This window comes from Lates calcarifer, linkage group LG17 (genome assembly GCF_001640805.2).
Source record: "Lates calcarifer isolate ASB-BC8 linkage group LG17, TLL_Latcal_v3, whole genome shotgun sequence".
Classification (NCBI taxonomy): Eukaryota; Metazoa; Chordata; class Actinopteri; family Centropomidae; genus Lates; species Lates calcarifer.
The window spans coordinates 25,485,389-25,503,018 of record NC_066849.1 but is presented as its reverse complement, the minus strand read 5'-3'; the positions used below and the strand labels follow the sequence as shown (position 1 = coordinate 25,503,018).

General features: G+C 38.4%; 2 protein-coding genes and 1 long non-coding RNA gene across 9 annotated transcripts in view; 2 read left to right on the top strand and 1 right to left on the bottom strand.

The window, feature by feature from the left end:
* Positions 1–526: 526 nt before the first annotated feature.
* On the top strand, positions 527–5,188 carry LOC108879563 (uncharacterized). Of its 2 annotated transcripts, none has more exons than XR_007814876.1 (6): positions 527–878; positions 2,115–2,178; positions 3,437–3,500; positions 4,138–4,200; positions 4,356–4,394; positions 4,812–5,188. It is a non-coding gene; the product is annotated as an uncharacterized LOC108879563 (long non-coding RNA). The 2 variants fall into 2 exon arrangements; XR_007814875.1 differs by lacking the exon at positions 527–878 and adding an exon at positions 928–1,194.
* Positions 5,189–10,105: 4,917 nt separating this feature from the next.
* tbc1d7 (TBC1 domain family, member 7) lies at positions 10,106–15,180 on the top strand. 3 transcript variants are annotated; one of them, XM_018670904.2, is made up of 8 exons: positions 10,106–10,408; positions 10,641–10,760; positions 10,976–11,056; positions 11,289–11,479; positions 12,441–12,578; positions 13,619–13,764; positions 14,456–14,585; positions 14,703–15,180. In XM_018670904.2, the coding sequence occupies exons 2-8, from the start codon at positions 10,649–10,651 to the stop codon at positions 14,787–14,789; spliced, it is 885 nt and encodes a 294-aa protein (XP_018526420.1). In that variant the 5' UTR covers positions 10,106–10,408; positions 10,641–10,648; the 3' UTR covers positions 14,790–15,180. The 3 variants fall into 3 exon arrangements, with proteins under 3 accessions (XP_018526420.1, XP_018526418.1, XP_018526419.1); XM_018670902.2 differs by having other exon boundaries at positions 10,107–10,408; positions 10,627–10,760; XM_018670903.2 differs by having other exon boundaries at positions 10,107–10,408; positions 10,624–10,760.
* The window catches only part of phactr1 (phosphatase and actin regulator 1), a 33,632-nt gene continuing 31,173 nt past the window's right edge, over positions 15,172–17,630 (bottom strand). For all 4 annotated transcript variants that reach the window (XM_018670899.1, XM_018670900.2, XM_051077078.1 and 1 more), the window contains one exon: positions 15,172–17,543. In XM_018670899.1, coding sequence (XP_018526415.1) covers positions 17,528–17,543 — 16 coding nt within the window. In that variant the 3' untranslated portion in view covers positions 15,172–17,527. The remainder of the gene's footprint in view (positions 17,544–17,630) is intronic.

The following is a 17,630-nucleotide window of genomic DNA, read 5'->3' as shown; positions in this document are numbered from 1 at the left end:
TTTTGTATGTCTTTGTAGTCAGGTTTGTGTTTTTCGGGAATATATTGTAGATATTGTAGGTGAAGACCCCTTGAACCTGTGGTAATAGTCTGATGTGTATCAGAATCAGAAATACTTTATCTCCTGCGGGAAATATTAATTGTGTTGTGTAATCATATGTTTTGTGGTGACTTGATACTTGATTGAGCACATATTTGAGTTAAATTCAGGCCTGAAAACCAGATGTTAACTCCATGAAATTATATTAAAATTAAAATTAAATGCTCACCGTCATTTTCTCCTACACTGTTTTAGTAGTGAGAGTTTATATTACTAGTTTGTGTTAGTGCAGCCTGTATAGACTGAAATAAACATTTTCATTCGACTATTTTCTCTGTTTCATGTCAATTCATCGTCACTTTTCATCACGTTATATCTATAATCTTAAACTGGACGAAGAATTAACGTTGTCGGACGTCTGGGTCATAAGTAATCAGGGAAACTTTGTGAAACTATTTTATTCGGTGTTTTTACTGATTTTTATTACTTGGTTCGATTGTTTTCGAGAGGAAGAGACCAGTGTGGATATTTCGGCTCACAGTTCAAAACCTCTAGTATGAACACTGAAGGAATCGTGTTTTTGTAGTTGCACAGTTGTTTAACAATGCAGTCAAGGCGACTACTTCTGTCACCGTGGAAAGCGCTTAGTACTTGTGAGTGTTGTACTTGTCCGCTCCAGGTCATGTTAATGTTTAGTCGCCATTTTCTGTTTCATTGTGGCTGTAAAGTAGTAGTGTTGTCTACGTGATACGCAGGTATACGCTGTATAACCACTTTAAAAAAAACTCCCGGATATCCGTATACCTGCTTTAAGTGGCCAAGGATACGTTTCTACATAGGTTTGTGAGAATATTTTCATATGAACAATCTGGATTGATAACTTGGAAAATCTAACGGTGGATTGGGAGAATGCAAAATGCAACCGTCGCTGAATCAAAAAAGACAGAAAGAAAATTTGACCAATCAGAAACCGCGACCTCTCCCTCACCGCCAATCACAGTGAGCACCAGCCAGCTACCGTTAGCTCGTCCTGAAGTTATGAAGTGCACGTCAACGGTTGTGTGACTCTGAGCCTTACGTTACATTTGGCGAGTGAAAGACTCATAGTTAATATTAACTGGTTAACTAGTGTATATCACTCTAACAGCACTGGAGGTGAGCTAAGTTTGGCGAAATATACTCGTTGCCATATGTCTACGGTGTGCCTGAAATTAGCCAACTGAATCTGTCTAGCTAACTATGCTAGCGCAGTACATTAACCGTAGCTACGTTAGCATCTTCCTCCTTAGCTTCTCCCTTACGTATTTCTCTTGGTGAATGATAGTTATGATAGTGATATCGTTAATATTGTAACGGACTGGTTGACGTGTTTGGGTATGTTAAAGTGTCACTGTGTTGTGTTCAGTTAAGTAAAAAAAAAAAAAAAAAAGACTATTACACAGTTACGGAGTTTTCCAGGGGTCAGTGAATGTGTCATCATGCCTAGAGGCTGTGAAGCCTGTCAGTCAGTGCGGCCACTTACATCAGTGACTGGTGTGAGGTAGCGTACCTGTGTAACTGTGAGGTCCTCTTATGGGAGAATGAACTATTGTTTTAGGCTGCTGCTGTTGGGTGAAGCCCAGTGTTGTCTCAAGTCTTTTATGAAACCCATAACCCTGTTTTGTGTCTCAGTTTTTTGTCTCTTTGTGCTAGTTTTTGTGGTTCTTTCCATTGCGGTCAGTGTTTTGTCTGTTTCTGGGATATATTGCAGAAGATGACCCCTTATCTCTGTGCTTTGTAGTAATCTGTCCATGTCCATCCACTGAGCTACTGTTGTGAATGTTAGGTCATTTGTTTGTGTTTGTTTGAAACGTGACTGAGCACAATAATGTGTAAAACACAGGCCTGAAAACTAGATATTAACCCCATGCTCCTCTACAACTCTGAGCTTTGAAAGTGACAATTATGGTTTCAATTTATATTTACTTTTTTAATTGAATTAAGTATAGTCTTCAGTGTCATGTTATGTTTGTATTGAGTTTTATTATTTTCAGTTTGTTTATTGGTTTCTAAAGTGTCCTCCTTGTGTTTTCCAGGTCTATGTGTTGAGCTGCTGCAGCCTGGAGGGAAACACCAGCTCTCACCTCACACACCAAACAGGTATGTGTCTTTAACATTTACTCACTCTGAAGAAATGTCAGCAAACATTTCTAGTCTTCCTGCTGAAATACACAGTCCTATTCATCCCATGTCTCAGTCCCTATTTAATATAATAATAAATAAGTCTGTAGCTGGTTAATGATGTCTATAAAATGTATGAAAACAGTACAAGTATTTTTTTATGCAGTTATCAGTAATATACACAATTCTTTCAGTGATTAGTTGATAGACAATAATGATTTTATTCAGTATTCTGCTGTTGTTTTTATTATTGTTTTTGGAAAATGTTGTGGTTGAGCTGTACTGTTGAATATTTCTACATGTTTTGGGGTTAAACTGTTGATGAGGAATAGGTGACAGTGTATCAGTGATTTTTCTTTCTTTCTCTTTCACTTCAGTTTGATTGAAACATCAGAAATTCAGGGCAAATGTTTTATTTTACTGATAAAGTATCAAAGTTACCAGACTGCACAACACTGCGGGTTTGTGTTTCTGTGTCTGAGATTAGATGTGTTGGCCCTGATGTGGACAGATGTGACACTGGGCTCAGTAGTGTCTCTGTCTCTTTGCAGTTCTGTGGTTGTGGAGGTTTAGTATCTAGTTGTGTTGTGTTTGTGGTCATTTTTGCTTCATTGTACATTGTTGTTGTTTCCTCGTGGTTTCACTGTTGTTTAGCACCTCAGCGATTGTTTCATAGCATTTTGCTTTTCAGTTTCTCATCTCTTTGTGGTTGTTTTACGTCTCTTTAAGATTGGCTCTTTGTTCGTTTTTGTTGTTTGTAGTTTTCTGTCTATTCTTGGCGCAGATCTTAGGTCAGTGTCCCCCCCACCCCGACCTTAAAGAAAAAGAATGATAATATATTATTTACATTAATTACCTACCTCACCTTCACTTGTTTGATGTCAAACCTCTGGAGCGCAGCAGCTGATGAGCAGGGAAGCTCGTCCTGCATGTGTGTTAATTATCAATCATTATTTCTGCTGACCCTCACCACCCCATAACAGTCAGCCTGGGGAAACACTGCTGGTCATTTTGTGTCTCCTTGTGGCCATTTTAGTCTTAAATCCAGGTTTTAAAACTAGATTTTAACTCTGTGCCCCTCTACAAGTTTGAGCCTGAAGATCGGGTCACAGGTCAGAGGTTACTCTCAAGGTTTTAGCAGCATGTGTCCTGTTCTTTTTAAGCTTGATGAAAATGTTGTTTTACTGTTTTTTACTTTGTTTCTTGGTTTCTAAAGTGTCCTCCTTGTGTTTTCCAGGTCTGTGTGTTGAGCTGCTGCAGCCTGGAGGGAAACACCAGCTCTCACCTCACACACCAAACAGGTCAGCAACTGCTTTTACTCTTATGATTCAGAGTTAGTGTGAAAATACACCGTGAAGTCAAATTAAATTTAGTATCAAATACTAAAAGAACCAAGTCTATAAAATGTCTGACAAGTTATAATTTCCTCTAAGTCAAGGTGATGTCTTCAGTTTAAAACCCAAATATTTGACACTGAGGACAAAGTTTAGTTTTTATTTATAGTAATAAGTTACCAGACTATACAACACTGTACAAATTATCAAACTGATTTTAGTTTTGTATTATTCGTTAATATTAGATGAAATATTCCCATAAAGTGAAGTACTCTGTATAATCTTTGGAGTCGTCAGTCAACATCTATTATTCATGTGTTAATAATGTTAATTAATGTTGATAAACCATATTAATAACAACAGCTCTTAAAGCCTGTTAATTCACTTTACTCAAAATATCAGTATTAAGTTTAAAACTCTACCTGCTGTAATGTTTGTATAAGTTATGTTTCTGTTCTGATTGACAATTAAAATATACATTTTTTAGAAAGTGTTCCAGTTTAGCAATAATGTTGAATATGTGTATGTTTTTGAGTTAAATTGTTAATGATGAACAGGTTCTTTGATTGATGATTTTCCTTTGTCATTTTCTTCTTTCCTTCAGGTGTCATCGCTTCATCCATGAGTCCAGAGACCAGACCAGGATCCATGACAGAGCAGCATCCAGGTAATTCAGAAACCATTTGACACAAACAGTTCACGGAACATTATTACAAATACTGTTATTGTTTCCAAAGTGTAACAGCTCTGCTTTGTGTTCGAAGTTATTTTTATTCAATTTGGAAAAATCCTGGTTTTAAATAAATGTTTTTTGTTTTCCAGGTGAACTCACAGAAACCACGGGATCCACTGAAGATGAAGGTAGGAACAGATTTTTATTTCTTATAACAACTACAAGATACAAGCAGTAATTACCTAGTTATTAAAAGTAATTAGTAGTAATTAAGTAATTGTTCCTGCCTAAACACTTAATCACTACTATTAATATTAAATACTATTATGTAATTAATTGCTATTCAATAACTATTATTAATCACTATTACTAATACTACTTAAATACTATTAATTCCTATTTCAATTCTTTGTCATTGTCAGTAATGAGATTCTGAATTAATAGTATTTAAGTAGTATTAGTAATAGTGATTAATAATAGTTATTGAATAGCAATTAATTACATAATAGTATTTAATATTAATAGTAGTGATTAAGTGTTTAGGCAGGAGCAATAGTAATTAATAAGTAACAGAGTACTAATTAATGTGTTGTGTCTCTCCGCAGGAGCAGGTGAAGATCTGGACCTGGACTTGGACCTGGACCTGGACCTGAGGTGGATCAGAGAGAAAACAACTGTTATGAAGCTGTTAATTAATTAATTAAAGACTAATGAGCCCCTGCAGACTGAAACACAGACACTTTGTTTTCCTCTCTCATTAACACACAGTGTAGCTCTGAGCTCACAGACCAACATGTCTCTTTAAACACAGTTAACTGTGTATGATAGTTATTACTCTATCATACACAGTTAACTGTGTTGGTCTGTGAGCTCAGAGCTACACTGTGTCTCCTCCTGATTAAACGTCTGTCATTATCTTTACTGTGGTTTGTTAAATGTTGTCTGGAACAAACTCAATAAAGGTTTCTTACTAAACTCTGAAGTCGTGTTTCTATATTTACAAACTGTTTAATTACAATTTACCAACTGTGTTTCTGGACTACATGATCGTTAGTAGAAGCATTTGAGAGTTAGCATTAACCATACAGCAAAATTAAAATCCCACACAGGACTATCACTATAACAATCCAATTACATTTAAACAGATTTCTATTATTTTTACTCTAAACAATACAAATGAATAATAATTAAAAGTTGTTGATGTTTGTTCCAGACAACATGTTTTAAAGAGTCAAACTGCAGCAAAGATAATGACAGACTGAGGAGAATCAACTAACACTGACCTGGAAATCCTCATGTCGAGACGAAGTGTTTCCTGGTTCATGTTTGAGATCCTGTGGAGAAAAATCACAAACATTAATATGAAACTTAACAGTTTAAACCATCAAAATGAAATGTGATGTTTCTGTGTGAACTATGTAAATAAACTTAATAAACTGAGTTAAGTCTATTGTGTTTGACAAATCATAAGCTTCTCAGATTAGAGATCAATCTCTGAACTTAAATAATTCAATGTGAGTTCATGTGAATCTGGTTCTGAATTACCTGTCTGGATCTTCTGGGCTTTACTGTGCGAGGAGACTCTGCAGTATGAAGTGGTGACACCTGGAGCAAAGGAAAATCATCAATACACTGTTAGCTGTTGACTCAGAATCATGTCTATTACTGTCAATTATATGATGATAAATTAAATGTTTGAATGCACACATCATCAGTTTTGTGCTGTTTCACTTAAATGAATAAAAACTGATTCAGTTTAATTTCATTTCTTTACATCAGTAATTTTACACTGCAAAGATATTTTTAAGATCATGTTTATATAACAGTTAAAATTCCCTCAATATTGAATCTGTATAATTTATGTGAGAATAAAATAAAATGGGAGACTAGAACTGCTACTGTTTTCTGATATGATGAATCAGTATTATTCAACATTAAATGATCTAACTACTAACAGATTTAAACTGTAACACTGCTGCTGACAACAGTGTGTTTTCAGAGTGAGTAAATGTTGAGGACACACACCTCTGTGCTCTGTGAGGTGAGAGCTGGTGTTTCCCTCCAGGCTGCAGCAGCTGTGGATGAAGTGGTGACACCTGCAGGAAATAACAGAAATATTATCAATACACTCATTTATTTATTTTATTTTTGTGGTATTATTTATATTTCCTGTGTTTCCTCTAGGTGGGACTGTTTGTCAATAATAAACATTTGCTGGTGCTTGTACAGTTCTTCTATTATATGGTTTTTTCTTTAGATTTTGAGAGGTAGTTAAACTGTCTTTATATATTTAGAATATATTATAATGAAATGATGTTTGTTTATATGAAGTTTCAGGACTCTTTGTTCCCTGATCTGTTAAAATAAATACAAACATACACAGTACAGTCCTGTGTGGAGCTGTAAGGCTACCTCCCTCTTATTAACACATATTCAAACAGTTTAATAATTTAACTGATGATCAGCTGACTGACAACTCTCCTGAACTTTAACAGTTTTAGAAACTCTCAGATCATTGCGTTTGTAAAGAGTACAATATGTTTTATTAAATATTTAGCTGATGATAATGATAATCTGATTTTGGTGTGATTTCTTTATAGATAGAGTCTTTATTTGTGCAAATAAAAAAAATATGTTATTCAGTTTATAAAGATATTAACAGCAACTTTTATATCAAAAATTCTTAGTCAGTAAGAATCAGTGTTTTAACTTTAACAATCCAAAGACAGGAAATGTAGCATTTGCTGGTTTAAATGTGTTTGATATTTTATGGTGAGAGCTACAGCTGATTACTGCAGAAGCAGAAAATTGAGAAATATTTTGATAATTAACCAAAAATGTCAAATGATAGTCACTTTGAGCTCTAGGAAATTATAACTGACACTGTTCTCTGACATTTTATACACATGATAAATCAGATGTCATTAGATTTAATATTAAAGTGCATCAAAAGACTGAGAGCATCACTGACATTAACAACTCATCACATACCTGTTTGGTGTGTGAGGTGAGAGCTGGTGTTTCTCTGCAGGCTGCAGCAGCTCAACACATAGACCTGGAAAACACAAACACAGCACTTCAAAAACTTGACAGTCACACTTTGTGTTATGAATTATTTTATTAAAATAATACTATACTGACATCTGACAGAAAAAGCAATTTTAAAAGGTAAATAACTAGAATTTTCACTTTCAGAGCTTTGGCTCAAACTGGACCAGGAGCTGAAATCTAGTTTCCATGCCTGTGTTTAAGACAAAACTGTGACCAATCAAGTATCAGGACACCACAATCAAATTATTAATCACTACTATACACAACAGGGGATCAATAGATGGCCATGGTATGAAATACAAATTCATCCTGAGACTAAACTGATCACACGGACACACAAAATGACCAGAGAACGACAAAAAACTACGAGGTATGGCTATTAAATAATAAAACATGGTTCACAGTCAGACTGAGTGTTATATATTAAAGGTTGGGTATTCACACACAGCTGCTGTAAGTTTCCAATAAGTAAGTCTTTAGTTCACTGCTCGCCGCTGATTGAAGTGCACGTGTTTTTGCTAAGGCATCGGAAAATGATTAGCTTAGAAGTTGAGCAACGCATTAACTTGAAATTTTTGGTGAAACTAAACAAAACAGCAGCTGAATCTTTTGGTACATTGTATGGGGAACACTGCATGTCACGTGCACGTGTGTTTGAATGGCACAAAAGATTTAGTGAAGGCAGAGAGGATGTCCAAGACGATGAACATCAAAACCTCTGAAAACATTCAACTAACTGAACAAATTGTTCGAAATGATCGATGACTCAGTATAAGAATGAGAGCAGAAGTGGTCTTGATAAAGAGACAGGATGAAAATTTGAACATGACAAAAGTGTGGGCCAAAACTTCTGACTCCTGATCAAAAGGAAAAGCAGTTTCTGGCTCAAAAACAAATCAGAGCTTGATCACCCTCCCTGTTCTCCTGATCTAGCACCGTGTGACTTTTTTCCTTTTTCCTGAGATCAAATCTGTGTTCAAAGAAACACGTTTTAGCCATACCTCGTATCAGGAAGAATCCAAATATGATATAAACAACCGAGAAACTGAGAGCTTAGCTGACTGTTACGGGACGGCAGTGTGTCCAACCAAGCGAATACTAATCAACAACTAATCATAATTGTTAATCAATCAAGTATCAAAACACCATAAACAAACGACTGGTCAATTACATACACAATAGGAGATAAACAGATGGTCATTGACAAATTATTACCATGCACAGACTTAAAGGGTCGTCCTCTGCAATATAACCCGGGAACTGACAACACACTGACCGCAAAGAAACGCAACACTACCGTGGATGATCAGTAATGGAAAGAATTACAAAAACGGAGACACACAACAGTACAAAGAGGTGATTAAGGGCCACAATCAAACCTGGGATTGAAATGAGCAAGAGTGGACACAAAACTACAGGGATACACAAAGAGACAATACGATGCAAAACAATCACAAAAAGACAAAAATCTGACCTTTCGTATTTGTAAAACAGTCAGGTGGAGATGCAAAACGACCAGACAGACACAAAACTGCTGCACAGTAACACAATACCACACACACACACGACCACAAAGAAACAAAAAGCTAACATAAACATAAAAATGCACTGCCAGATGGAGACGCAGAATAGTGCAAAACGACCAGAAAGACGTCAACTGCCACAAAAAGAAAAAACCCTGAAACCTAAAACGATACAAACTGACAGACACACAAAAACATCCGCTACGAGATGCTAAACCGCCACAAACATGAGGCAAAAACTTGCAAAGACAAGCAAAAGAGTTGCAAACAAACCAGAGATGCCCATTGTGTGATTATCTGTCAACGGTAGGGGCCCACAACTCATGTCAGCGACGCTTTAACAACAGAAACACTCTTACCTAGCTGAACAATGATGCTAATATGAATGCTAGTGCTAAGGCTAAGGCTCGCCGCTAATTAGTTAGCTCGTTAGCTTACCGCGGCTACAGGTGTGCTCGGCGTCCAGTCCGACTCATGTTCGACAGAAACAGCTCCAAAGCTTGTTTTATCATCCAGGCGTCTTCTGTAAAGAAATTTCCCACAGTGCTAACACACCAAGGTGACAAAGCGACGACTAAAATGTTGGTTTTACTCCGCATTTTCATTGTTTTTCCGACTACGTTTCTCCCCGCTCCGCTCTCCTCACCACCGCGTAGATCACGTCGACGTCTGCATACGTCACGACCAACGACGACACACGCCAGCCAACGTCGGCAAACGAAACGCTGATTGGTCCCCAGATTCTCTTCCGCCTATCAACCGCTCCTGATTGGTCGAATCAGCTGAGATTGTCACTCAGGTTTTCTGCAGTTCTACTGCGGCTGCGCCGACCATAGTCTAGTCTGTACATAAAAATACATTCATTATTTTATATACAATCATGGCACCGACTAGGAACCACCCGTGTGACAACAGCACTTCGTCCTGATTGTAGGACGTTTTTATTCTAAGAACGTAATATCAGTTTTCTCCTGTTTCTTCCAAAGCTGGTGTAATTCATTTGATCTCTCCTTTCGGCTGTTTTTTTAAGCATATATTAATATTGTTTTAATTTCCAGATAGAAATCTGTAAAAAACTGTTTTCCTTTTTTACGGCCTACTATGGTGGCCCTTTTCCCTCAAGTTTACAGTTGTCAGTAAAACAGAAATACATTTTTAAAATGTGATGTGTCTGAAAGTGTTGCTCTGGCAACTATTTCCTCGTAACCCCCATACCCTAAATGTTTTTACTTTTACACATTACTCAGATTTAATTTCAAATGTGTCAAAAGCCTGAAAGGTTTTGATCGGATGATCTGAGTTTTACTCTACTGCGGGGATTTTATTTTGATAGTCCTGCCCGGAAGTGCCTGATGACAACAACAGTAGCTAGCATGTAGCAGGGCGCACAATCTTCTATTTATTTTTGGAAATGCGGCATCGGTGTCGCCACAATGGCGTCCAGCTGACTGTCATGTTGTAGTCACGTCGTTCCGGTTAACGTTACAGCACAGAGACGTTTGAGATCGTTGTTTTTCTGTAAACAAACGAATGCTAGCACATTAGCTTGTTAGCTGGAGTTATGTAGCAGCTAACTGGAAGCTGGAGGTACAGGCTGACTACAGGCTGGAAACGTGAAAAACACCAAGGTAGGAGGCATTTAATAAACATCTGTGACTCCACTCTGCTAACATATATGTGTAATAATTTATTTACATTAAAGTCTGCACGGTCAGTCCTGCCTTTACACTATTTTCCTTAAGATTTTGTCACAGCCAGAAGAGGTTATTTCCAGTCATGCTTTTCTTTATCAGGCTACAAGTCTGTAGTGCAAAGACATAAAATATCATTCATTAACATTAAGCAGGTGTCACTTCCCAGCTGAGGCCATGGCCGACGACCCTCAGAGAAATTTTCGCTCTGCTTATTATGAGAAGGTGGGCTTCAGAGGGGTGGAGGAGAAGAAATCACTGGAAATACTGTTAAAGGACAATCCTCTGGGTAGGTAACAGCTCATATCCACCAACACAGATGAAACCTGCGTGTAAACACATGCTGAAATTGGTGGTTAAAGAAGAAAAAGCACTGGTTTCAGCCTGTTAAATGTGAATATTTCCTTGTTTCCTTTAGCCTTCTGTGATTGTAAATAAAGCAAGTTTGATCATCAGGTTGTGGTGGAGTTTTGACGAAATAACAGATGAGTTTTACTCTAACAGATCTAGAAAAGCTGAGCACCTTCAGTCAGAGGTTCCCCCTCCCCTCCATGTATAGGATCCATGTGTGGAAGGTCCTGCTGGGTAAGAAACACACATAATATCAGAGGCACAGTCACAAAAGCTGCCTTCTGATGTCTTATATACTCCACAATACTGCATCTAAAGGATCTGTTTGATAATGTTAGGAGTCCTTTTGGTTCTATAAACCCCTCCATATACAGTCAAATGTGCCAGTTTTATTCATCTTATTCAGTGAAATCTCTCCTTGGCTGGTGTCCACCCTCCCTGATTCCCCACTCTCCTCTTCCTGCAGGCATCCTGCCGCCCCACAGCGACTCGCACAATCTGGTCGGAGGCTACAGGAAGGAGCAGTACCAGGACATCCTGGAGGCTCTGGAGGTCATGAGATACATCAACGCCGCCACACCCTCCACCCACGTCTACCTGCGCATGTTCCAGCTGGAGAGCCAGGTGCTCCCACGGTGCTCTGAGACTACAGCCCCGGTAAGAGGAAGAATAAGCAGAGTAATACTGTCAGCAGCCAGAGCAACAGCAGTTGATGTATGGTGACCTTGACAGTTCAAGGTCGGGTTAGGACAGTGCTGTTATTGTTTTAGTGTTGTATATCCTACTAAAAACACCCATGTGAACATTTTAAACACATAATACATCAACCTTCAGAGAGTATAAACACTGTGTGACAATGGTTGTTTATGTGGCTGCATTTATTCAAATCAGTATCTATTTTATTTCCTCACAGTTTCCACTTCTTTAAATGCATCTATTCGCCTTTTTGCTGCATTTTATCCAGACGACATAACAGCAGTATGAGTCTGAGTGCAGATGTATTTTGTATTTAGAGCTGCTAACAGTACGGCCGCAGTCTGATGGATGATAGTTAATGTTCTTAGACTGTGGTTTTTGTGAAGTTACAGCAATTAATGGACGACTCACTGTTAAAACAGCCCACAGATATTTGAGGTTAGCTCCGAGCTTCTCATTATGAATTCAATGATAGATTCACGGAGCCTCAGAGGGAAATGATCGGTTACCACAAAGATACTGTAAACCCTCTGTGCAAAGATTTCTGTTAAACCATCAGTTTAGCACAAAAACAACCCTTTGTGTTTTCACTTCCACCAGTTACTGATTAATTAGAGTTAATTTAGTCAATGAAGAGTCAATTATCTCATTTTTGTGCATGTATAAATACTTAAAAAATAATATCCCTCTTTATATTTACTTCTGAGTGCCAGAATTTTGAGGTGACTTAAAGTGACAGTGTACCACTAATTTGCAAATATGATTAATTCTCAAAATCAATTCAATAACTATTAGATGTTTTAGATTTTTTCAGCTTTGTTAATATTGTGATGGATACCTGCCTCTGTCCTTTACAGGTTGAGCTCCTCTTTGCTTCCTTCATTCTCTGGTGCTGTGATTTTTGATGTTGTGTTTTCTCCAGGATGAAGAAAACGAGGACTTTCTCTCCATCAGCAGAGCCATGGAGGAGATCGTAGATGATCCTATCGACTGCTACTGGCTGATCAAATGTTTTGTCAACCAGTTCCACACAAAGTTCGGAGACTCGCTGCCACATCTTGTAAGTACATTTGACATAATCAGTAAAAATGTAGTTTCAAAGAATTTGAACTTGAAAATGACAGTAGCAGACAAAGAATTCTTAGCACAAGGTCCAACTACTAGAATTTTCTTCTAACTTTCAGCACCATCTTGTGGATGTAATATGAGTAAAACACCAGGTTTTGTAACTGACTAAACTGGTAGAAATGACAGCTGACTGTCAGATTTGAACCCTCTCAAGTCCAGGAGCTCTCTCTATAGTTGGACCGGCTCCAGGGAAAACCAGGACTAAACCCGGTGGGCCATTTAAAGAGAAAGAAAGAAAGTCCGGTCTCAGAGGAAGAGTCAGGGGCTAAATTTCTGTCCTAGTCGGACCATGTCTCTCTTCATTGAATGAGTTGTTGACTACAGTTTCTATCACTCTCCCTCTTCACCTTATTTGCCTCCTCCAACAACGGGGCCTTTCTCTGTTGCTGTGTAGATTTTCCACAGTTACTCCAGTTGTTCCACCAACTGCCATTTCTACCTGGGGAAAGCTAACGATAGCTACCAGGGAAAACAAAAGCTCTGTCCTCTTCTCTGCCATAAATCAAACCTTCATTTCCCTGCAAAAAAAATCACACCAGAATTACATAGTGAAAGCAAGGCTTATAGGGGACCTATCTAAACTTTTATGGTGTGATTATTCTACAGCCGTTACATTGTGCAGTCAACATTTATCTCATGATAAGTTAAAACAAAGAAGTTGTCTGTTGCCACTTTAAAAAAGGCAACAGCTACAAAACCGGATGTTTTCAAGGTTTTTAAAATTCACAACAGTGGTGTTGTTGTATTGTTGTTGTTGTATTACTCTTCATTCACACAGAAGTATTTCCTTCATAGTCTCAGTGATGAGGAGGATATAAAGCATAACCGGAATCGTGGTGTAAATTTAGTTTAGAAAATGCCAGAACTGCTGTGACAAAGTTCTCATGACTAAGAAGTTTGGATCACATTATTTTTTAACGTGCGTCACCATGAATTAGGACTTTGTTGTTTCCTCCTGTTCTGTCTGTGCAGCCAAAGAGCCTGGAGCACTATCTGAGTCAGGAGGAACCTCGACTGCTGAACCATCTGAAGAACACCGGAGCCCTGGCTCAGCTGCCATACGGCCTCTGGTTCAGACGCTGCTTCGCTGGCTGCCTGCCCGAATCCAGCCTGCAGAGGTCAGCTTACAGTTGACTGGAAAACAAAACCTGGTAGCCATTGTAGCAGATTTTAACTCAGCCAGCATAACAACAAGGATCCATGCAATATTTTTTTTTTGCAGCAAATCAGAATTGTTCCTATTTTAGGCTACTTAGAAAGCTCTTACAGCCAGAGGATCTGTGCTACTGGCAAACAGCAGGATGTCAGGCTTCTTTAACTCCTCTTCACACATTCGGATTCTGCTTTTTTTGTGCCTTCCACAAACCTTAAAGGGCGACTGACATACTAACAGATGGAGGCAGTGGTATTCCAGCAGCTCCTGTGCTCTGCTCAGTAAAATTAGGAGTCTGGTAGTGATATGTAGTGATGTTTCTGGTTAAAGTAAAAGGATCGTACTCTTTAATAAAAAGCTCTATCTCAGTACGAATCTTATCCATAATGTTGTCAGACACTTCTAATAACAATGTGAGTCTGTCAGTGTTTACATTGCAGACTGTTAATGGTTGCAGGCACATCGATTTTTGTCCCTATCAGTCATTTATACCCAAAAACATGGGAAAATAAGGCCCAGGTTCAAATATACCAGAATTATCAGAGTCCTGTTTTATACTTAAGAAAACTTTGTTATACCATCCTGTTCTTAAATTCCTTGAACTAGTCATATTAACCAATCCCTGTGATCTTTTGTTTTATTGTTGTTTTTTTTAGGGTTTGGGACAAGGTGATCAGCGGCTCCTGTAAGATTCTGGTGTTTGTTGCTCTGGAGATTCTGCTGAGCTACAAGATCATGTTGATGGGCATCAACCGTCCTGAAGGCGTGGTCAAGTTCTTGTGCAATGTGAGTAAAAAAAGAGCACAACTATTGTTGTTTTAATCCAACAACAGAAATGCATTGTTTTTGTGCTCCTCATAGTAGGTGCCTTTGTGTAACCTCTCAGCAACTCTTTCCTTCCAGATACCGCAGGAAAACACAGACGCTATAGTGACTAAAGCTATCGACTTGTGGCATAAATATTGTGGCACCCCGATGCACGCTGTATAGCCACATGGAGCCCCAGACACTGCCGAAATCTGGACCCCAGAGTTGAGACGCTTTCCCAGAATCCACCAGGACTCGCTCTTAACTCCGCCGAGAGACTAACAGGCTGTGGCGTTCACTGTCCGTGGGGCTTTGTCTCCGCCTGACTGAACCAAAAACTCATCATGGGCTGCTGTTGATAAGCTGCGGGACTTGGGAACCACTTTCCATATTGACCAGTCAATTTCCAGCTTTCCCCCAAAGACGGACTGTACAGGGGAGGGTTGGAGCTGGCATACGTCAACACTGAAAATGACTACGGTACAGAGAGGGTGTTGAAGGAGAACACAGAAGCATGCTGTGTGAATGTCTGCACAAAACCTGTTTGGAAAAAGACAATAAAGCATAAACTTATTATTTTTTAATAAGTTTCTTTCTTTAAGAAACTGCATACATCATAGAAGACTCACAATAAATTAATACCCACATGCAGTTTGTCTGCTTTACAAAAAAACATTTGAAAAGTCTCGCTTACTTTCTTTGCTACTGTACATGTCTTAGAATTCTGAGAATATTTTCTTCTCAAAACATTTTAAATGTACAAGCGACAGTAATATTACTGACTCTTATACACAGGCATACACACAAACACACACTCAGTCATAACACACACAACAGAGCAACAAGTTCTCCCAATAATATGGTCAAAACTATGGGGCGCGAACAGTAACATTAAAATTTGGACATAAAAAATAACATTTTGTATTGAAAACAAAAAACTGAACTGAAAAGGAAATAATGCTATTAGAAAAAGTTGTATTGGCACTGAAAAATAAACACAGTCATCAAAACTTAAAATCTCATAATCTCATATTATTTTGATGTTTTTTTTGCGTTTTTCAGTGTCAATCAGATTCAGTGTCAGATGTTTTTCAAGTCTGTCTTTTCTCATTGAGTTTTTCCATGTAATCTGGTTTTTAGTTTAAACTTTCTGTCACCGTTTTGGCGTAGAAAGGGAGCAGCTTCAGGGGGGGGGAAGCTCTCAACACACCAGAAAACCACTGTCCTTCACCATCAGTGATAGTGAAAGGTGTCAGGTCTCACATGGACTGTGACTCAACTCTGTAACTCTGACCTGTTGACATGGGTGCCGAAATGAAAGAAAAGAAGTTGTGCAACCACAGTGCAGTGCAGGCAGTGTGTGTGGGGCATCTGTATTTAGATTACATGTAGATTATATGTAGACTGCAAGCTCAGTGAAGGTGAAGGGCAGCAGTTTTCTGGTGCATGACAAGTTGCCCCTCCCCTCGAGCTCCTTTATGCCACAACAGTGGGAGAAAGTTGAAACTGAAAACCAAAGACACTAAAAAAATACAGACAGAACTGAAAAATGACAAATGATGAAAAAAATCAGCAGTTTGAAATGCAATAAAAATAGAATAAGATTTTTGTGAGGCCTGTGTTTTATATTACTGTGGAAACTTGTTTTAGTGCCAAAACAACTTTTTCTAACACAAGTATTTCCGTGCCAATGTTTCCTTTTTCAGTTCAGGTTTTGTTTTCAATGCCAAATTTTATTTTCAGTGTCAAAATGTTAACGTCACTGCTTTACCCCCACACAAAACTGCCAATTCATGGACCCACTATGGATTGTGAACAATTTAAAAAAACAGAAAGTAAGGTGGCAGGGCTTCCATATTTTGTACCGCACAACGAAATACAAAAAGAAAAGTCGACTTTCTGGTTGTTCAGCAGAGAGTTCGGCAACATTTTACTGTGTCTACAGATAATATTCTGTATCAAATGAAACAAGTGAATTTGGCAACTTTTAAATCCCTGTAAACAACACTGTAGGCACAGTGACACAGTGAGTTACTGAACTCTTAACAGCAGTCACTCTGGGATGCATTCAAGGTCACGACTTCCACAGCAAGTCCAAGCTGCTTTGGTTTAAATTGGGGATTTGAAGTCTGAAAAGTGTTTGATCTCTTGAATGCAGCCCGTGAACAGATGCACAAATAAGGAGAAAATCTGAAATTATTGCTCAGTTGATTGATGTTCATGTGTTAGGAGATCGGAATTTTACTGTCACTGGCTTTGAAGAAGCGTTTTGGGATGTTGATTAAGATTTTTAGGACATTTTGGCTTAAGATTCAGCTGCCTACAACAGCATAAACTGTTGTAAATATTTTCATTCCTCTGGCTAAATGAGATAAACGATCATTGAGATGTCATCTGTGGAGTAAAACTCTGCCAACACAATCACACCCCCAAGGAAAGATTGAATCCAGTTGAGACAGTAGAGTGAGAACATGGTAAAAGGCAAGAAAACAATCCCTGTGTAAAACAAAAAGTCCCATCTTCACCTCCTACGGTTCCCATCCTCTGAAATTGGCACAGATTCTGTTTGACCTCCAGAAGCTTTGTTCAGAAACAAAAGTGCTGCAAAGTAAACATGTCGCCGCCTCCTTATCATAAAAAAATGACAATTAAAAGCTTTTGAATATCAAGAAGTCTGTAAAATCTCCACTGAGGGGAGACGCCAGCCAAGAGTTTAATCCATCTGAAAGTGTTTTTTTTTTGTTTTGTTTTGTTTTGTTTTTTTGCTCCCATTTCCTGTCATGGCTCAAACTCACATGAGTCCAGTCTGTCAGACGAAGTCGACGAGGGTAGTAGTTAGCATTATGAGGGCAGCAGGTAGCAGTCTGAACACTTGAGGCTTCCGTGGGAGTAAAACATGGCCGAGGTCTGACTGAGCCAAGCTACGGCCGATGAAATCTGCACGGAGAAAACATACAAACATGTTTTAAGGTTAGGTTTGGTAATGTCAAGTGAAATATCTCAACTAAAACCTCAGCTGTATTT